The sequence below is a fragment of the Coregonus clupeaformis genome, unplaced genomic scaffold (assembly GCF_020615455.1).
Source record: "Coregonus clupeaformis isolate EN_2021a unplaced genomic scaffold, ASM2061545v1 scaf0314, whole genome shotgun sequence".
Taxonomy (NCBI): domain Eukaryota; kingdom Metazoa; phylum Chordata; class Actinopteri; order Salmoniformes; family Salmonidae; genus Coregonus; species Coregonus clupeaformis.
This window is the reverse complement of record NW_025533769.1, coordinates 352555-373197: the sequence shown is the minus strand read 5'-3', so window position 1 is coordinate 373197 and position 20643 is coordinate 352555. Positions and strand designations below refer to the sequence as shown.

Genomic DNA, 20643 nt, shown 5'->3' with positions numbered 1-20643 from the left:
TTAGCTGTTCTAGGAGTGGTCTGAGGCAAAAGTTAGATTACGAGCGATTTCAAGTGCAACGTTAATAAAGGCGGTTTTGGGAAACGGCTCGGAAATGTTAAGATGCTCGTACGAAGCTTCTAACGATTAACTTAGCCTTAAGGTGATTTTTGTGAAACTGGGTCTTGACTGCTCTTCTCCCAGGTTTTCTCCTCAGTGGGAGGAAGTAGAAACTGGAGCCAAAGTATCTTCATTAGGGTTGGGCGGTTTCCAGATGTTCATATCGGCATACGTCCTTCTCTCAAGACAGGCAATCCAGCTTATGAATTGTTGGAGGAGACTTGTTCCAATTGTACAGACTTTGGTAAATCAGAGGTTATTGTTACTGGTGATTTTAATACAGATATGATCAAAAAGGGCCATGCTACTTTTAAAGCTCTTAAGAATTTTTGTAAACTGTTTGCTTTATACCAGCTGATTAATGAACCCACTTAAAAAAGAGCTGCCAATATTAAAATGTATTGAAAAACTTAAAATAAATAGTTTTTACGGTATTGAAAAACCATCCAGTGGCTATTTCCAAATACCCCAGTGTACCGCCCAAGCCTAATCTGACACAACTGTGGGAAGCATTGAAGTCAACATGGTCCAGCATCCCTGTGGAACGCTTTCGGCACCTTGTAGAGTCCATGCATGAACTATGATTAAAGAGTAACATGGGTGGTTGAGGTTAGCACATTTTCTTCTCTTTTTCACCGGTCTTATCTTTATCTTTAATATTTTACAAATATTTGTATCTTATTCCTGAGTACAGAGTGTGGAAATCATCTAAAATATTATAGCTGTGCTTGATTGAGTTTACATTTTGCAATAGGAAAGTCTCAAAAGTGCAAACCCCGCCCATCTGACATTCCAGCAGCCTACAGCAAATGCTCAAAGTATTTGAAAGATTTCAAATAGTATTTGAACCCAGGTCTGGCACTTATCCGATGTGCGCTTATCAGGAGTGGACTGTACTAACTTATTAACCACATGGTGTTCCCTTCAATCTGTTCTAATGCAGCCATGTCATTTTAGTGTTGTTGTGTGTCATTCATTGTCTGTGTCTGGTGATGTGTCCATCATGTAACTACTGAAGACAGGAAGCTACTACTGTATCTCAGGAAGTAAACAGGAATTGTATTAATTCATGAATATGTTCGTGAGATAGAGAGAGAGATAGAGAGAGAGATGTTAGAGTAGGCTATTGTTAAAACACTTTCTTGGTCGTCACAATTTACAGTTTTGTCCACCAACATATATCTCAGCACAGTCCTCCTCTCCTATGTGTATTATAGGACCATCCCCATTATCAGGCTGGTTTCTCCCCCAGTACCTAGAGGGAAAACAACACAGAGAACCAGACAGTCAGACACTGTGGAAATCCAGTGATGCAATAGAGCCTGAGTGCATGTAGACATGTAGTGTTAACAAACCTATTATGTTCAATAAATAAAAACATTCACATTTATTCACCTTTTAGTCTACTAGCTAGCTAAACATTCATCCTAAATTATATTTTTTGAAATGTCAGTCGATCAGAATATAATCAGTGGTGTGCCGTCCACCCATTTCCGGGTCCCCTCTTCATCGATCTCAGTCAGACCGATCCAGGCTGTCTTGTTGAATTCTGTGAGAAATACCTTTGGGAATGATGAAGATGTTGTCTATATATTTTAAATTTTTAATTGAAATATCAGTGTCGTCATCAAATTATCTCACCCTCATCAGCCCTCCCCCTCTCTCTCACCCGTTCCTCCTTGCTGTTTATGATCACCAGGTCTGTTCCTCTCCCCAAACAATCCTGTTTGCTGTCATTCCAGGTCTTCGACTCAGTAGAGATGTCGTAACAGCTGCAGCCAAACTTCCTCCATCCGTCAGGACAACAGGCGTTCTCTGTGTGGTGACACAGTTCAACACAATATACGATCCCAGCCAGTAGGAGAACACACAGCAGCCCCAGACACACTGCAGCAACTAGGAACGAATTCTTCCCTGAGCTATCAGGATCTGTGGACACATAAAATAACTTTTATGTGTGTGTGTGTGTATATGTGTGTGTGTGTGTTTGTTACCTGAGTGCTGGTCTCCTGGTCGATTATTAGGAGCCGTGTCTGCTGTCTCTTCTCTCTTGGTGCTGGTCTCACCGTCTCTCAGGGGGTCTGCACTGATGTAGATATCCACAATCCTCTCCTCCATCTCACCTCTGTCAAACCTCTTGGTTATATCTGGCTCAGAATAGATGGGCTCAGATATCTCCAGAAATGTACTGTTTTTCTGTCTAACAGATGTATGTTTAGTCTCCCCAGGTTCTTTAGGTATCGTTACCTCTGCCCTGTGTCTGTTTCTGTTCCATACTGTAAGTGACACTGTTTTAACTGACAAGAAACTGTCAAATCACCACATCATTGGCCACCACGTGACTTCCCCCACTTTAGCTTCTAACATATATATTTTTTTATTTCTGTCACACCCTGGCTATGGGACTCTAGTTGTTGAGCCAGGGTGTGTTTGTTCTATGTGGTGTGTTTCTATGTTGGGGGTTCTAGTTCATCTATTGCTATGTTTTGCCTGAGTGACTCCCAATCAGAGGCAACGAGTGTCAGCGGTTGGCTGGTTGTCTCTGATTGGGAGCCATATTTAAACTGTATGTTTTCCCTTTGGGTTTGTGGGTTTTTGTTCCGTGTTGGTCTTTGTTACCAAGGACGTTACGAGTCGTTTGTTGTTTTGTTTCGTGCTTTATTAAATAAAGTAACATGTTCGTTCATCACGCTGCGCATTGGTCTACTTCTCTCCCTGACGATCGTGACAGAAAAACCCACCAAAACTGGACCAAGCAGCGTGTCCAGGAGCCATCGCCAGGGGAATCGCTTGCAGATCTCCGTGGCAACCTCGACTGGGTCCAGCCTTGTAAAGAGCAGAGTGGATGGACTTGGGAACAGTTGAGGAAGAGCTTCGACTGGGTCAAGCCCATTGAGGAGCAGAATGGCTGGAGTTGGAAGCAGGAGAGCGAGAGTTGGGCGAGAAATATAGAGGCCTGGCCCACGGGGAAGAGAGACCCCCAGAAAATTTTTAGGGGGGGGCAAACACCGTGGACGACGGGCCAGCAGGAGACCGCGGCAGAGCGGCCCAGCGGATTGGCAGAGGAGGCCTCCAGGTTACGGGGGCCACTGGTCGAAGAGGGGGTGGAAGATGTAGAGGCACGGCGAGAGGTACGGGTGTGTGTTGCCAGTCCGGTCCGGCCTGTTCCTGATCCCCACGTAGGGCCAGTGGTGTGTGTTCCCAGTACGGTCCGGCCTGTTCCTGCCACTCGCACCAAGTCTACGGTGCGCATCGCCAGCTCGGCCCGGCCCATTCCTGCTCCCCGCACCAAGTCTGGGGTGCGTTTCGTCAGCCCTGTCCGGCCCGTTCCTGCTCTCCGCACCAAGTCTGTGGTGCGCGTCGCCAGCCCTGTCCGGCCCGTTCCTGCTCTCCGCACCAAGTCTGTGGTGCGCGTCGCCAGCCCAGTCCGGCCCATTCCTGCTCCCCGCACCAAGTAAGTGGTGCGTTTCGTCAGCCCTGTCCGGCCCGTTCCTGCTTCCCGCACCAAGTCAGTGGTGCGCGTCGTCAGCCCGGCACGGTCCGTTCCTGCTCCCCGCACCAAGTCAGTGGTGCGCTTCGTCAGCCCGGTTCGGCCCGCTCCTGCTCCCCGCACCAAGTCAGTGGTGCGTTTCGTCAGCCCGGCTCGGCCCGCTCCTGCTCCCCACACCAAGCCAGTGGTGTGCGTCGTCAGTCCGGCACGGCCCGTGCCTGTTCCACCAGTGGCGGGTCTGGCACCGGTCAGGTGCTGCGTCACGCCGGAGCTAGAGCAATCCGCTCCACCAGTGTTCAGTTCAGCTCTGGTCAGCAGGGCCAGACCGGACCAGGGGTACTTTGGGGGGTTAGAGAAGGAGTGGGGGTCAAGCCCGGAGCCAGAACCGCCGCCGAGGAGGTATGCCCACCCAGCCCTCCCCTGTTTTGCTCTTTTTGAGGCGCGGTCGCAGTCCGCGCCTTTAGGGGGGGGTACTGTCACACCCTGGCTATGGGACTCTAGTTGTTGAGCCAGGGTGTGTTTGTTCTATGTGGTGTGTTTCTATGTTGGGGGTTCTAGTTCATCTATTGCTATGTTTTGCCTGAGTGACTCCCAATCAAAGGCAACGAGTGTCAGCGGTTGGCTGGTTGTCTCTGATTGGGAGCCATATTTAAACTGTATGTTTTCCCTTTGGGTTTGTGGGTTTTTGTTCCGTGTTGGTCTTTGTTACCAAGGACGTTACGAGTCGTTTGTTGTTTTGTTTCGTGCTTTATTAAATAAAGTAACATGTTCGTTCATCACGCTGTGCATTGGTCTACTTCTCTCCCTGACGATCGTGACAATTTCCCACAGTGCACATCAGTTTTTAAAATAAGATTCAACAAGCGTTAATTGAGGTGAAAATATATTATAATGGATAAAGATTTGTCCCTATGAATTCATCACATACATCACCAATGGCCTCATAACGTATAGGGGTTCTGTTTTCTGTCTATGCTGTCTGTGTGTGACATCAATGTGAAGAGTTATTCAGAATGAAACTGACGGTCAACTTGGTTTAGAAGGGAATTTCACCAAAAGCAGACGTTTTGACAAGATCTTCATAGTTTCGGTTTGACAGATTTAAGGTAATATAAATAATAATAATAATAATAAATGAAAAAGTTTCCACAGTGTATTATGACAGAGATTCCACAGTGTATTATGACAGAGTTTCCACAGTGTATTATGACAGAGATTCCACAGTGTATTATGACAGAGTTTCCTCAGTGTATTATGACAGTTTCCACAGTGTATTATGACAGAGATTCCACAGTGTATTATGACAGAGTTTCCACAGTGTATTATGACAGAGATTCCACAGTGTATTATGACAGAGTTTCCTCAGTGTATTATGACAGTTTCCACAGTGTATTATGACAGAGATTCCACAGTGTATTATGACAGTTTCCACAGTGTATTATGACAGAGTTTCCACAGTGTATTATGACAGAGTTTCCACAGTGTATTATGACAGTTTCCACAGTGTATTATGACAGAGTTTCCACAGTGTATTATGACAGAGTTTCCACAGTGTATTATGACAGTTTCCACAGTGTATTATGACAGAGTTTCCACAGTGTTTTATGACAAAGAGTTCATATTTCCACATGTTCATTACATATTCCACTTGTCTCTTAGTACAGCATAACATATACATACCAGTTACGTCTGATGACATGATTCTCTTTGCACTGATTCCACATTAACTCTACAGTACCTACATTAACTATTATACAACTCTATAGCTCTACTCTATTCCACATGAGGAGAGAAAGCATCACACAGATCATTAGATACAGGGACAGAGTCAAAGGTGGTCCTCCGGAGGATGTAGTACTAACTACAGGTACAGCTGTAGTGTTGGTGACAGAGACCTGTGCTGTAGAGCTCACAACCACCCCAACAGAGTCCTTCACTGAGCCCAGACACACACCCACGTTGCCTGCCTTGTCCACAACCACCAGTTCTACCTTCTTTGAACAGCAGGAGGCGCTGTAGGCCACCCAGGTCACGTTCTCGCCTCCGGTGCCCACCGCAGTAGAAGTGTTCAGGGTCCCGTTGCCCTGGCGCAGGGTTACTCGGTCAATGCCCGTCCCGTTGACACTGTCGGTCATGGTGGCAGAGAGCTGCCAGTAGGAGGCACTGCAGTCAGCCGGGCAGTTGGACGAGATGCTGACCACCCCGCACTGGGGAGGGGGTGAAATCTGTCACCTGGAGGAGGGGGGGAGACAGAGACACAGAGACAGATAGAGAGCTTAGTCAGACAACTGAAGTAGTGGTAGAACCATCTCTGACCAGTAGAGCTGGTAGCGTTCAAACCAGGGGCCATAAGGGAGAGAGGAAATGAGGAAAGGAGGCCAGGCCCATGTTAGAGTTTTGGAATACGACCCTTACCTTGCTGACAACAGAGAGACGCAGGATGGAGTAGTTCAAGTCTGCGGCTCCAGCGGACTCTGCCTCGATGGTCAGGGTGACGTCCGTTCCCGACGGGGTGCTGGCGGGCGCCGTGAGGGTCACTGTACCATTGGCCAAGCCGCCCCTGGTCACAATGGAGACGCTGGCAGGGAAGGAGGAAGGGAAGCCACGGTCGTTGGTTGCTCGGACGGTAAAGGTTCCTCCGGTTCCGTTGACCATCGTCACGGTGAAGAGGACGGAAATGGTAGAACCGGGTTCTAGAGTACTGTCAGCCTGGGCCTGGGGAGATAAGAACTTCACTTTTTAACAATAAGACAGGGTCTGTCCAAAATGGCATCCTATTCCTTATATATAGTGCACTACTTTTCACCAGAACCCTAGTGGCCCTGGTCCAAAGGAAAAGGGTGCAATTTCAGAGTTCTACAAGAGGAAACCAACTGACCATAACAGAGATGCTGGAAGTCTTTATCTGAGTGGAGGCCTGTCTCTGGAAGAGGCTAGGTGATGATTTGGTGGTGGCGCTGCTGGTCTCTCCCCTCAGACGCACCACAAACTCCCCCTGCGGGACTCTGGCCATGGTAACCAGGAAGTCCCCGCTGCCGGTGCCGCCTAGCGACTGCAGGGTTCCATTGACTTCTGATCCTGACCCCGAGGCCTCGACCAGGGCCACCTCCGTCACAGTGACAGAGTCACCCCCCGTTACAGACACCAGCAGGGTTATGTTACCGCCTGGGAGGGGGTGGGGGGAGAGGGATAGAGTGGGTAGAGAGAGGTAGAGAGAGGTGGAGAGACAGGGGATGAAAAGAGAGAGAGAGAGGGTGTAGAGACAGGGTGGTGAAGAGAGACAGAGGGAGAGGAGAGAGAGAGTGTAGAGACAGGGTGGTGAAGAGAGACAGAGGGAGAGGAGAGAGAGAGTGTAGAGACAGGGTGGTGAAGAGAGACAGAGGGAGAGGAGAGAGAGTGTGTAGAGACAGGGTGGTGAAGAGAGACAGAGGGAGAGGAGAGAGAGAGAGTGTGTAGAGACAGGGTGGTGAAGAGAGACAGAGGGAGAGGAGAGAGAGAGTGTGTAGAGACAGGATGGTGAAGAGAGACAGAGGGAGAGGAGAGAGAGGGTGTAGAGACAGGGTGGTGAATAGAGATAGAGGGAGAGGAGAGAAGTGAAAAGAGGAAGAGAGAAATAATGAAAGAGGGAAAAGAGCGAGGGATAAAATGAGGCAGAAACAGAGGGAATGAAGAGAGGAGGAGGAAGTTACTATTTTGTAACATTATTTTAAACTACTCTGCTGTGATGCTATGGAAGATGAAGATGACAAAGTCGGTACTGTAGGCGGTTACTTTTGTTCTTTATTGTTACCTGTGAGAGGACGGCCCTCTTTGAGACCAAAGTCTCCATGAGCCCCCCCGAAAGCCTCCACGAAATGGTAGCCAAAATTAACAGAGCTCTGACCTGAAACACACACACAAACACACACAAACTTTAGCTAATCCCTTAAACAATTCTTACATAGAGAATAAAGATAGATATCTCAATGCTGTGATGAGAAGGGAAGGTTTGCACAATCGACTGCCTCTGAAATGGAACCCTATTCCATATATATAATGTACTACTGTTGACCAGGGATCAGAGCTCTCCACTTTACACTGTACTGACCTATGACCTTCAGTGAGTAGAACTCTATGGAGTTCATACTGATTTCCCATAATCCTGTATGGTTGTGTGAGGTCAGAGAGATGCGGCGTAGGTTCCCCACGGTCTGGATGGTCCCCAGGGGACCGTTGGCCTCACTGTCACTCTGGGACACACCTGGAGGGAGGAGAGGGACATCTGATTATACCAAACTTACCTGGACAGGTGACGTGTACAGTAAATCCAGTTACACCTGGCTGTCAAACACACACACACACCTGAAGGGCTGGTGAGAGTGAAGGAGAGGGATCCTCCTGTGATGTAAGCATTCAGGTTTCTCATAGACTCGTCTACTGTGAATGAGAAATTATCTGCCTTTCCTGGGCTCCTTACCTCCTGTAGAACAGTCACCTGGAGGAGGAGGGGTTAATAGACAATACACTAGATACAGTGCATTCGGAAAGTATTCAGACCCCTTGACTTTTTCCACATTTTGTTATGATACAGCGTAATTCTAAAATTGATTCAATAAATGTTTTTCCTCATCAATCTACACACAATACCCCCATAATGACAAAGTGAAAACAGGTTTTTCGAAATCTTTGCAAATGTATTACAAAGAAAAAACAGAAATACCTTATTTACATAAGTATTCAGACCCTTTGCTATGAGACTCGAAATTGAGCTCAGGTGCATCCCGTTTCCATTGATCATCCTTGAGATGTTTCTACAACTTGATTGGAGTCCACCTGTGTTAAATTCAAATGATTGGACATGATTTGGAAAGGCACACACCTGTCTATATAAGGACCCACAGCTGACAGTGCATGTCAGAGCAAAGACCATGAGGTCGAAGGAATTGTCCGTAGAGCTCCAAGACAGGATTGTGTTGAGGCACAGATCTGGGGAAGGGTACCAAAAAATTCTGCAGCATTGACGGTCCCCATGAACACAGTGGCTTCCATCATTCCTAAATGGAAGAAGTTTGGAACCACCAAGACTCTTCCTTGAGCTGGCCGCCAGGCCAAACTGAGCAATCTGGGAAGAAGGGCCTTGTCCAGGGATGTGACCAAGAACCCGATGGTCACTCTGACAGAGCTCTAGTGTTCCTCTGTGGAGATGGGAGAACATTCCAGAAGGACAACCATCTCTACAGCACTCCACCAATCAGGCCAGATGGAAGCCACTCCTCAGTAAAAGGCACATGACAGCCCACTTGGAGTTTGCCAAAAGGCACCTAAAGGACTCTCAGACCAAGAGAAACAAGATTCTCTGGTCTGATGAAACCAAGATTGATCTCTTTGGCCTGAATGCCAAACGTCACGTCTGGAGGAAACCTGGCACCATCCCTACGGTGAAGCATGGTGGTGGCAGCATCATGCTGTGGGAATGTTTTTCAGCGGCAGGAACTGGGAGACTAGTCAGGATTGAGGGAAAGACGAACGGAGAAAAGTACATAGAGATACTTGATGAAATCCTGCTCCAGAGGGTTCGGGACCTCAGACTAGGGCAAAGGTTCACCTTCTAACTGGACAGCGACCCTAAGCACAAAGCCAAGCCAATGCAGGAGTGGCTTCGTGACAAGTCTCTGAATGTCCTTGGGTGGCCCAGCCAGAGCCCAGACTTGAACCTGATCGAACATCTCTGGAGAGACCTGAAAAAAGCTGTGCAGCGACGCTCCCCATCCAACCTGACTGAGCTTGAGAGGATCTGCAGAGAAGAATGGGAGAAACTCCCCAAATACAGATAGAGTGCCAAGCTTGTAGCGTCACACCCAATAAGTCTCAAGTCTGTAATCACTGCTAAAGGTGCTTCAACATGGTACTGAGTAAAGGGTCTGAATACTTATGTAAATGTGACATTTCATTTTTTCTAAAATTGCAAACATTTCTAAAAACCTGTTTTTGCTTTGTCATTATGGGGTGTTGTGTGTAGATTGATGAGGAAGAAAAACTATTTAATCATTTTTTTAACAAGGCTGTAACGTAACAAAATGTGGAAAAAGTCCCCTGTAGCTCAGTTGGTAGAGCATGGCGCTTGCAACGCCTCTCCTCTCCTCTCCTCTCCTCTCCTCTCCTCTCCTCTCCTCTCCTCTCCTCTCCTTCTCCTCTCCTCTCCTCTCTCTACCTCTCCTCTATACCTCTCCTTTCCTCTCCTCTCTCTGCATCTCCTCACCTCTCTCTGCCTCTCCTCTCCTCTCCTCTCTCTACCTCTCCTCTCCTCTCCTCTCCTCTCCTCTCTCTCCTCTCCTCTTCCTCTCCTCTCCTCTCCCTCCTCCTCTCCTCTCCTCTCCTCTCCTCTCCTCTCCTCTCCTCTCTCCTCTCCTCCTCTCTCCTTCCTCTCCTCTCTCTCCTCTCCTCTCTCCTCTCCTTTCCTCTCCTCCCTCCTCTCCTCTCCTCTCCTCTTCTCCTCTCCTCTCCTCTCCTCTCCTCTCCTCTCCTCTCTCTGCCATACCTGTGCTGCAGCGGAGGCGTCCTCGATGACGCTGGTGGCCCGGTGTAGGTCGACCTTGGTGACCTCAATGGCCTGACCTGGAGGAAGGAAACACAGTATGTTCTAATATTTCTATAAGAAGCTGTATAGCACTTTGGGACAACTGCTTTGTGAATAAGAATGATTGATTGATTGGTTGACCTCCAGAGGCCTGGGCAAGGTCATGGTACAGCTGAGCGTCTGATTGGGCCATCCGGTTGGAGGCTCCACCCTGACTGGGCCATACAACTGAAGCCCCGCCCACGGAATGCCTACGGCGACGACTTGAGCGGAGGTTGTCAGTCAACATGAAGGTCACCTGACGAGAGGAGAGAAGATGGCAGAGGAGAGGTAGAGAGGAGAGGTAGAGAGAGGAGAGGAGAGGAGAGGAGAGGAGAGGAGAGGAAGAGGGAGGAGAGGAGAGGAAGAGAGGAGAGGAGAGGAGAGGAGAGAGAGGAGAGGAGAGGAGAGGAGAGGAGAGGAGAGGAGAGGAGAGAGAAGGAGAGGAGAGGAGAGGAGAGGAGAGGGAGAGAGAGGGAGAGAGAGAGAGGAGAGGAAGAGAGAGGAGAGGAGAGAGGAGAGGAGAGGCAGAGAGGGAGAGGAGAGAAAGAGAGAGGAGAGGCTGAGAGAGGAGAGGCAGAGGAGAGGAGAGAGAGAGAGAGAGAGAGAGAGAGAGAGAGAGAGAGAGAGAGAGAGAGAGAGAGAGAGAGAGAGGGAGAGGGAGAGGATAGGAAAGAAGGGAGAGGCAGAGAGAGGCAGAGAGAGGAGAGGCGAGAGGAGAGAGAGAGAGAGAGAGAGAGAGAGAGAGAGGAGAGGAGAGGAGAGGAGAGGGAGAGGAGAGGAGAGGAGAGGAGAGGTAGAGAGGAGCGGTAGAGAGAGGAGAGGAGAGGAGAGGAGAGGGAGAGGAGAGGAGAGGAGAGGAGAGGAGAGGAGATGAGAGGAGAGAGAGGAGAGGAGAGGAGAGAGGAGAGGAGGAGAGGAGAGGAGAGGAGAGGAGAGGAGAGGAGAGGAGAGGAGAGGTGAGGGAGATGAGAGGAGACGCGAGGAGAGGTAGAGAGAGGAGGAGAGGTAGAGAGAGGAGGGGTAGAGAGAGGAGAGGCAGATAGAGGAGAGGAGAGGTAGAGAGAGGAGAGGAGAGGCAAGGTAGAGAGAGGAGAGGAGAGGTAGAGAGAGGAGGAGGAGAGGAGAGGTAGAGAGAGGAGAGGAGAGGTAGAGAGAGGTTGATGACAGAATGAAGGATTAAAGGAAAGTCAAAGTAAGGAAAGAAGAAGATACTTTGAGATGCAACATAATGGCTGGCATTTACATCACACTCAGACACCTTGTGAGCCCACAAACAGTAAACTGTGTCTCAAAAGGGGGAGAGACAGAGTGAGAGAGACAGAGACAGAGACAGAGAGAAACTGTAGTGAAAACTACTAACCACAGACTTGGTGCTCTCTATGAGGGCGGTGACAGTGCTCTTCAGTGCGGTGTCTTTAGCAGGAGCATCAGTGAACACAAAGATCTCAGAGGAGGGTGGCACGGTCGTGAGGGCCAGCTGGGAATTACAACACATACACACCAGTCAGACCCCCCCCACACACACACACACACACACACACACACAAGCACACACACCACATGATTTAATTGGACGTAAAAATTAATTGTTATTCCACACATGTAAAAAGATAAGTTTGTGTTAAAACAGTCATTCTGCTCCCAGTTTCAGTGGAGGCACTTGGCATGTGACGTGACAATAATGTTGGAGTGGGACAGCACTAACAGATCTGGGACCAGGCTAACACCCACCTGGGTCGTTGAAGGGGACCAGGATGTATGATGAAGGTTCCTGCTGGGTTCCTCTCTTACTGTCGATGATGGAGAAGGACACTCTCTTAGCCTCAGTGATGTCATCACTCATACTTCCTGTGGTGTCGATGACAAAACACAACACTGATGACTGGGTGATGCCAATTAACCTGGGAGAGAGAGAGAGAGATTTTGGAGTAGGAATTATGAACCAAAAACAACCTTTGCTATCCTAGCTCATCCCAACAGTTTACAATGACAGCTCCCTCATCATACAGCAGCCTAATCCTTACCCATAGTACTGATCAAATCCTACAATTTAACACAAAACGTCACAAATAAACACCTCTTGCCTAAACATCGCCCACCTGCTTCAGCCTCTCTCTCTCACCGTAGGAAGTCCTTGTCCCCGGCAGCTCCTCTGATGTCCTCCAGTAGTTCCATGGTAGCGTTGACCGCCACATCGGCTGCGGTGTGGTGGAGGTGACCGTGACTGGACCCCACGTCGTCCTTATTGATGCCCCCTACCGGATCCCGACCGCTGGTCCGGTCAAAAAACCCGCCGTGGCTACACTTACCTAGGGGAGGGAGAGATGAGTGTGTGAGTTAGTTTGCATCAGTGTATTTAGTATTTTTTAGGATCCCCATTAGCTGCTGTCAAATATAAAGAGGAAGTGTGTGTGTGTGTGGTGTGTGTGTAGTGTGTGTGTGTGTGTGCGTACCTGCAGGTTTGTTGGAGGAGAACAGGTTGAAGTATCCAGAGGTGAGCAGGCCCTGCTGTAAGACCTCTGGTAGGATGTTATCAGTACAGTTACCTCCTATACAGTTCCTACAGGTCGGAGTGCTGGGTCCTGGAGAGGGAGAGGGGGTTAGAATAGGAGTACTGGGTCCTGGAGAGGGAGGAGAGGGGGTTAGAACAGGAGGACTGGGGCCTGGAGAGGGAGGAGAGGGGGTTAGAACAGGAGGACTGGTGCTGGAGAGGGAGGAGAGGGGGTTAGAACAGGAGTACTGGGGCCTGGAGAGGGAGGAGAGGGGGGTTAGAACAGGAGTAATGGGGCCTGGAGAGGGGGTTAGAACAGGAGTAATGGGGCCTGGAGAGGGAGAGGGGGTTAGAACAGAAGTACTGGGGCCTGGAGAGGGAGGAGAGGGGGTTAGAACAGGAGTACTGGGGCCTGGAGAGGGAGGAGAGGGGGTTAGAACAGGAGTAATGGGGCCTGGAGAGGGGGTTAGAACAGGAGTAATGGGGCCTGGAGAGGGGGTTAGAACAGGAGTAATGGGGCCTGGAGAGGGAGAGGGGGTTAGAACAGGAGTACTGGGGCCTGGAGAGGGAGAGGGGGTTAGAACAGGAGGACTGGGTCCTGGAGAGGGAGAGGGGGTTAGAACAGGAGGACTGGAGCCTGGAGAGGGAGGAGAGGGGGTTAGAACAGGAGTACTGGGGCCTGGAGAGGGAGGAGAGGGGGTTAGAACAGGAGGGGGTGTTGGAGGTGGTGAAGGTGTGTGTTTGTGGTAGTAGCAGTAGTAACGTTCACTCAACAATGACAGACAGACAATCCACTGTAGAGTTAGACAGTGATGTAAAAATACTTTAAAGTACTACTGAAGTAGATTTTGGGGGTATCTGTGCTTTACTGTACTATTTATATTTTTTACAACTTTTACTTTTACTTCACTACATTCCTAAAGTAAATAATGTACTTTTTACTCCATACATTTTACCTGACACCTAAAAGTACTTGTTACATTTTGAATGCTTAGCAAGACAGGAAAATGGTCCAATTGACACACTTATCAAGACAACACATGTTCATCCCTTCTGCCTCTGATCTGGCAGACTCACTAAACACAAATGCATCTTTTGTAAATGATGTCTGAGTGTTGGAGTGTGTCACTGGCTATCCATACAATTTAAAAACAAGAAAATGGTGCTGTCTGCTTTGCTTCATAGAAAGAATTTGAAATGATTTATACGTTTACTTTCGATACTTAAGTATATTTTAGCAATTACATTTACTTTTGATACTTAAGTATATTTAGAACCAAATACTTTTAGACTTTTACTCAAGTAGTATTTTACTGGGTGACTTTTACTTTGACTTGAGTAACTTTCTATTAAGGTATCTATACTTTTATTCAAGTATGACAATTGGGTACTTTTTCCACCACTGGAGTTAGAGTACAGAATGTGGATTGGGTGTGAAGTATGTGTAGAGGTGATGAAATCTATACTCTCCAGGCTGGTTGGTCGACTGATACAAGGAGGGAGTGGTTTAGTGTTGACATTGGCACACACCCAAATACTTATTTTATGAACAAATGCCTTTATAATGTATGTGTTTTAGCTACATGTTTGTGTTGCATGTAGTTAACTGTATTGTGCCGATATAGGTGGGTATATATCTGGGTGTGGTTTAAATAAACTACAGAGAGTTTCACACACAATACCTGCCAGGTTCACCAGTTGCAGGTCAGGTCTGATCAGAGTGCTGTAAGGCTGTCTGTTCCCCATCTCAACCCAGTTACTGTGGCTGTAGAAATCCTGGAGAGACAGTCACAATCAACTCAACAGTATCAGTACAATCAACTCAACAATATCAGTACAATCAACTCAACAGTATCAGTACAATCAACTCAACAGTATCAGTACAATTAACTCAGTCTTCATCATCTCCCTCTCTCACCTGTAGTTTGTGTGCATGCGTGCTTGTTTCTGTGTCACCTGTACTGTGATAGACACCTTCACCTGTAGTGTGACAGACCTTCACCTGTTTTGTGATAGACACCTCACCTGTATTGTGATAGACACCTTCACCTGTATTGTGATAGACACCTTCACCTGTAGTGTGACAGACACCTCACCTGTACTGTGACAGACACCTTCACCTATAGTGTGACAGACACCTTTACATGTACTGTGACAGACACCTTCACCTGTACTGTGACAGACACCTCACCTGTACTGTGACAGACACCTTCACCTGTATTGTGACAGACACCTTCACCTGTAGTGTGACAGACACCTTCACCTGTACTGTGACAGACACCTTCACCTGTACTGTGACAGACACCTTTACATGTACTGTGACAGACACATTCACCTGTACTGTGACAGAAACCTCACCTGTACTGTGACAGACACCTTCACCTGTATTGTGACAGACACCTTCACCTGTACTGTGACAGACACCTTCACCTGTACTGTGACAGAAACATTCACCTGTACTGTGACAGACACCTCACCTGTACTGTGACAGACAACTTCACCTGTATTGTGATAGATACCTTCACCTGTACTGTGACAGACACCTTCACATGTACTGTGATATACATCTTCACCTGTATTGTGACAGACACCTTCACCTGTATTGTGACAGACACCTTCACCTGTATTTTGATAGACATCTTCACCTGTATTGTGACAGACACCTTCACATGTACTGTGATAGACACCTAAACATGTACTGTGACAGACACCTTCACCTGTATTGTGACAGACACCTTCACCTATATTGTGACAGACACCTCACCTGTATTGTGACAGACACCTCACCTGTACTGTGACAGACACCTTCACCTGTATTGTGACAGACACCTCACCTGTACTCTGACAGACACCTTCACCTGTAGTGTGACAGACACCTCACCTGTACTGTGACAGACACTTTCACCTGTAGTGTGACAGACACCTTTACATGTACTGTGACAGACACATTCACCTGTACTGTGACAGACACCTTCACCTGTAGTGTGACAGACACCTTCACCTGTAGTGTGACAGACACCTTCACCTGTACTATGACAGACACCTTCACCTGTACTGTGACAGACACCTTTACATGTACTGTGACAGACACATTCACCTGTACTGTGACAGACACCTCACCTGTACTGTGACAGACACCTTCACCTGTATTGTTAATGACACCTTCACCTGTACTGTGACAGACACTTTCACATGTACTGTGATATACATCTTCACCTGTATTGTGACAGACACCTTCACCTGTACTGTGACGGACACCTTCACCTGTATTGTGACGGACACCTTCACCTGTATTGTGACAGACACCTTCACCTGTACTGTGATAGACATCTTCACCTGTACTGTGATAGACACCTTCACATGTACTGTGATAGACACCTAAACATGTACTGTGACAGACACCTTCACCTGTATTGTGACAGACACCTTCACCTGTATTGTGACAGACACCTTCACCTGTATTGTGACAGACACCTTCACCTGTATTGTGACAGACACCTCACCTGTACTGTGACAGACACCTCACCTGTACTGTGACAGAAACCTTCACCTGTATTGTGACAGACACCTCACCTGTACTCTGACAGACACCTTCACCTGTACTGTGACAGACACCTTCACCTGTACTGTGACAGACACCTTCACATGTACTGTGATAGACACCTTCACCTGTACTGTGACAGACACCTTCACATGTACTGTAATATACATTTTCACCTGTATTGTGACAGACAACTTCACCTGTATTGTGACAGACACCTTCACCTGTACTGTGACAGACACACTCACCTGTACTGTGACAGACACCTCACCTGTAGTGTGTGACAGACCCGTCCCAGCGCCAGCCTGGCCAACAGGAAGCTCTCTCGTTTGACGCTGGCCTTGACCTCCGACACCCCCGCCGTGATCAGGGCCCGCCCCCCCTGGAAGGTCTCACCGTCGAAGTGGTGCGCCTGGCTCACATCATTATCACCATCATCATCACCATCATCATCATCACCACCACCATCATCATCATCGTCATCATTGTCATCCTCACCTTGCTCAGGGCAAACGCCATGTCCACCAGGGCATTACTAAGGTACATCTTGACAATGGTGCTCTGGAAGTGGATGGTGGAGACGAGGGAGGAAGAGGAGTCTGCAGAGCAGGCCTTCTGTAGTTTGAAGATGGACAGACTGTCATCAATCTGTAGAGAGAAAGGGACGGAGCGAGACAGACAGAGAGAAAGGTAGAGAGAGAGAGAGAGAGATTAATTGGTTAGTAGAGGAAACTCACAAGTAAGAGAAACGACGATGTGATGAAATCCTAAAACATTCAGACTGGTGAAAATGTCTTATATACAGTGTATATACACATACATACACACACACACACACACAAACAACCAGTCAAAAGTTTGGACACACCTACTTATTCAAGGGTTTTTCTTTATTTTTACATTGTAGAATAACAGTGAAGACATCAAAACTATGAAATAACACATATGGAATCATGTAGTAACCAAACGTGTTAAACAAATCAAAATATATTTTTTTTATACCCTTTGCCTTGATGACAACTTTGCACGCTCTTGGCATTCTCTCAACCAGCTTCATGAGGTAGTCACCTGGAATGCATTTCAATTAACAGGTGTGCCTTAAAAGGTAATTTGTGGAATGTATTACCTTGTTAATGCGTTTGAGCCAATCAGTTGTGTTGTGACAACGTAGGGGGGTTTACAGAAGCTAGCCCAATTTGGTAAAAGATCAAGTCCATATTATGGCAAGAATAGCTCAAATAAGCAAAGAGAAATTAAAGTCCATCATTACTTTAAGACATGAAGGTCAGTCAATACGGAACATTTCAAGAACTTTGAAAGTTTCTTCAAGTGCAGTGGCAAAAACCATCAAGCGCTATGATGAAACTGGCTCTCATGAGGACCGCCACAGGAATGGAAGACCCAGAGTTACCTCTGCTGCAGAGGATAAGTTCATTAGAGTTACCAGCCTCAGAAATTGAAGCCCAAATAAATGCTTCACAGAGTTCAAGTAACAGACCCATCTCAACATCAACTGTTTAGAGGAGACTATGTGAATTAGGCCTTCATGATCAAATTGCTGCAAAGAAACCACTACTAAAGGACACCAATAATAAGAAGAGACTTGCTTGGGCCAAGAAACACGAGCAATGGACATTAGACCAGTGGAAATGTGTCCTTTGCTCTGGAGTCCAAATTGGAGAATTTTGGTTCCAACCGTCGTGTCTTTGTGAGACGCGGTGTGGGTGAACGGATGATCTCTGCATGTGTAGTTCCCACTGTAAAGCATGGAGGAGGAGGTGTTATGGTGTGTGGGTGCTTTGCTGGTGACACAGTCTGTGATTTATTTAGAATTCAAGGCACACTTAACCAGCATGGCTACCACAACATTCTGCAGCGATATGCCATCCCATCTGGTTTGGGCTTAGTGGGACTATCATTTGTTTTTCAACAGGACAATGACACAACACACCTCCAGGCTGTGTAAGGACTATTTTACCAAGAAGGAGAGTGATGGAGTGGTGCATAAGAGGACCTGGCCTCCACAATCCCCCGACCTCAACCCAATTGAGATGGTTTGGGATGAGTCGGACGGCAGAGTGAAGGAAAGGCTGCCAACAAGTGCTCAGCATATGTTGGAACTCCTTCAAGACTGTTGGAAAAGCATTCCAGGTGAAGCTGGTTGAGAGAATGCCAAGAGTGTGCAAAGCTGTCATCAAGGCAAAGGGTGGCTATTTGAAGAATCTAAAATATAAAACATATGGTTACTAATAGATTCCATATGTGTTTTTTCATAGTTTTGATGTCTTCACTATTATTCAAGGTGTGTCCAAACTTTTGACTGGTGGTGGTTGTAATATATTTCACATACATACATACATACATACATACATACATACATACATACATACATACATACATACATACATATACAGTACCAGTCAAAAGCTTGAGCACACCTACTAATTCCAGAGTTTTTCTTTATTTTTACTATTATCTACATTGTAGAAAGACTGTTGGAAAAGCATTATAGGTGACTACCTCATGAAGCTGGTTGAGAGAATGCCAATAGTGTGCAAAGCTGTCATCAAGGCAAAGGGTCTCCTATAGCCAGTAATCAGTCTCCGATATCTGTTTTGAGGATTTTTGCCCACTCCTCCTTACAGAACTCAGCTATTTGAGTGAGGTTTGAGTGGTGTCTGGCATGAACTGCCCGCTTCAGGTCCTGCCACAGCATTTCGATTGGATTTAGGTCAGGACTTTGACTTGGCCAATCCAAAACACAAATCTTCTTTCTCCTGAGCCATTCTTTGGTAGATTTACTTGTATGCTTTGGGTCGTTGTCTTGTTGGAAGATCTATTTTCAGCCCAGCTTTAGCTTCTTGACTGATGACCTGATGTTCTGTTCAAGAATCTCCTGGTATACCTCAGAATTCATGGTTCCCTTAATGATGTGGAGTCGTCCAGGTCCAGAGGAGGAAAAGCAGCCCCAGATCTTGACATTCCCACCACCATGCTTGACTGTTGGGATAAGGTTATTTGGTGGTAGGCAGTGTTGGCTTTTCGCCAAACATCAATTTTGGACTCAACGGTCCAGAGAATGGACTTCCAGAAACCTTCAGGTTTGTCCAGGTGATCAGTTTGGTTCTTTTTTGACAGCAGAGGCTTCTTCCTAGCAACCCTCCCTTGAATGGCATTTCTTATTGTTAAAGCACACACTTTTACCTGAGATGCAGCAAGGGAGGTCTGCAAATCTCTAGATGTTATGTTTGGGTTGGCTTTTACCTGATTTATTATTGTTCTTGTGGCTCTTGGGGATATTTTGGAAGGGCATCCACTTCTAGGCCAAGTTGCTGTCATGTTAAATGCTCTACATTTGTAAATTATTTGCCTCACAGTGGACTGATGGAGCTCAAATCTTTTAGAGATGATTTTATAGCCTTCCCCAGACTAATGTGCTCTCACTACCCTCGTCCTGATGTCCTCTGAGATCTCCTTTCCTCTCGGCACGGTGTGCTTTGCACCAAACTGACAAGGTTTCTATTTATCAGAGACCCGCCCAAACTCTTTTCTAACGATCTCTCCTTTGATTGGTTAATTTGGTAGCTAATAATTTACCCACCTGATTCTACTTACCTACTTGATTTAACCAATGCAACTTGGGGTTCACTTATTTTTGCACCTGCACTAATTCCTTTTAAATTTTGTTTTTCTACCACACGCATTACTTATCTACACCAACATATGGATTTGGTAAATATAAACCTGTTATGTCAGATCAAAAAGACTGGTTCTAATTAAATGAAGATTTCCTGGTAAAAACTGAAGAAATCTGTAATTGTACAAGGGGTTCACATACTTTCAAGCAGCACTGTATATACTAGTACATTCATTGCTGTCTTATAGAACCAATTGCAAAAACATCAGTTCATTACCTGTCTGTCACAACTTTCACCAATAGCCAACTCACCGGCAGGCTGGAAGTCCCGCCCCTGGGCGACGGCCAGGGCGCGACAGACCTCGGCGGTTTTGCGTAAGACAGCCCTCTGTGTGATGTCACGGTGTGTAACAGAGCCACCTCCTGAGATGAGGGGTTTGAAGGCCTGGGTGCCCCCTGGCAGGGACAGGGACAGCGCCATCAAGAGGAAGGAGGTCTGCATGGCAGCGTACACGGCCTTGAGGGTTCAAGGACAGAGGTGGAGAAGTTCTCTAATTACCACAGCCTAAGAGAGACAAGGCTGTTGGGTAGCTTATGGTTCTACGAGCTAATCTAGGGACTACAACTGTTTTTAGGGGAAAACTATCACCCTTTCTCTTTCAATATGTCTGTCGTTTGGTTCTGTCTATATTATTCTGTCTATATTCTGTCTATATTATCTCTCTCTCTCTCTCTCTCTCTCTCTCTCTCTCTCTCTCTCTCTCTCTCTCTCTCTCTCTCTCTCTCC

General features: G+C 47.0%; 2 protein-coding genes across 2 annotated transcripts; both read right to left on the bottom strand.

Moving 5' to 3' along the window:
* Window positions 1-1330: 1330 nt before the first annotated feature.
* LOC121559828 (von Willebrand factor A domain-containing protein 7-like) lies at window positions 1331-11682 on the bottom strand. Its single transcript, XM_045214793.1, has 12 exons — window positions 11548-11682; window positions 10287-10443; window positions 10107-10183; window positions 7931-8063; window positions 7677-7829; window positions 7380-7472; window positions 6468-6754; window positions 6005-6304; window positions 5544-5814; window positions 2094-2246; window positions 1769-1914; window positions 1331-1354 (listed from the first exon to the last, which is right to left on the bottom strand). Exons 1-12 carry the CDS (start codon window positions 11680-11682, stop codon window positions 1331-1333), a joined length of 1929 nt encoding a protein of 642 aa, XP_045070728.1.
* A 225-nt stretch (window positions 11683-11907) lies between these two features.
* On the bottom strand, window positions 11908-20358 carry LOC121559498 (von Willebrand factor A domain-containing protein 7-like). The gene is made up of 7 exons (XM_045214792.1): window positions 20134-20358; window positions 16718-16867; window positions 16491-16631; window positions 14361-14454; window positions 12641-12769; window positions 12310-12496; window positions 11908-12088 (listed from the first exon to the last, which is right to left on the bottom strand). The coding sequence occupies exons 1-7, from the start codon at window positions 20356-20358 to the stop codon at window positions 11908-11910; spliced, it is 1107 nt and encodes a 368-aa protein (XP_045070727.1).
* Between the last annotated feature and the right edge of the window lie 285 nt (window positions 20359-20643).

What these genes read in the sequence shown, in the direction of transcription:
- LOC121559828 (XM_045214793.1), bottom strand. Translation starts at nt 11,682, where the DNA reads ATGTGTTGTAATTCCCAGCTGGCCCTCACGACCGTGCCACCCTCCTCT. An exon ending in ACGCCTCCGCTGCAGCACAG is followed by an intron (nt 8,064 to 10,106) that starts GTATGGCAGAGA and finishes CTCCTCCTCCAG; the next exon opens with GTGACTGTTCTACAGGAGGT. An exon ending in GTCTCTCTGTTGTCAGCAAG is followed by an intron (nt 5,815 to 6,004) that starts GTAAGGGTCGTA and finishes TCCAGGTGACAG; the next exon opens with ATTTCACCCCCTCCCCAGTG.
- LOC121559498 (XM_045214792.1), bottom strand. Translation starts at nt 20,358, where the DNA reads ATGCAGACCTCCTTCCTCTTGATGGCGCTGTCCCTGTCCCTGCCAGGG. An exon ending in TGGCGTTTGCCCTGAGCAAG is followed by an intron (nt 16,632 to 16,717) that starts GTGAGGATGACA and finishes GATGTGAGCCAG; the next exon opens with GCGCACCACTTCGACGGTGA. An exon ending in GGGTCTGTCACACACTACAG is followed by an intron (nt 14,455 to 16,490) that starts GTGAGGTGTCTG and finishes CTGTCTCTCCAG; the next exon opens with GATTTCTACAGCCACAGTAA.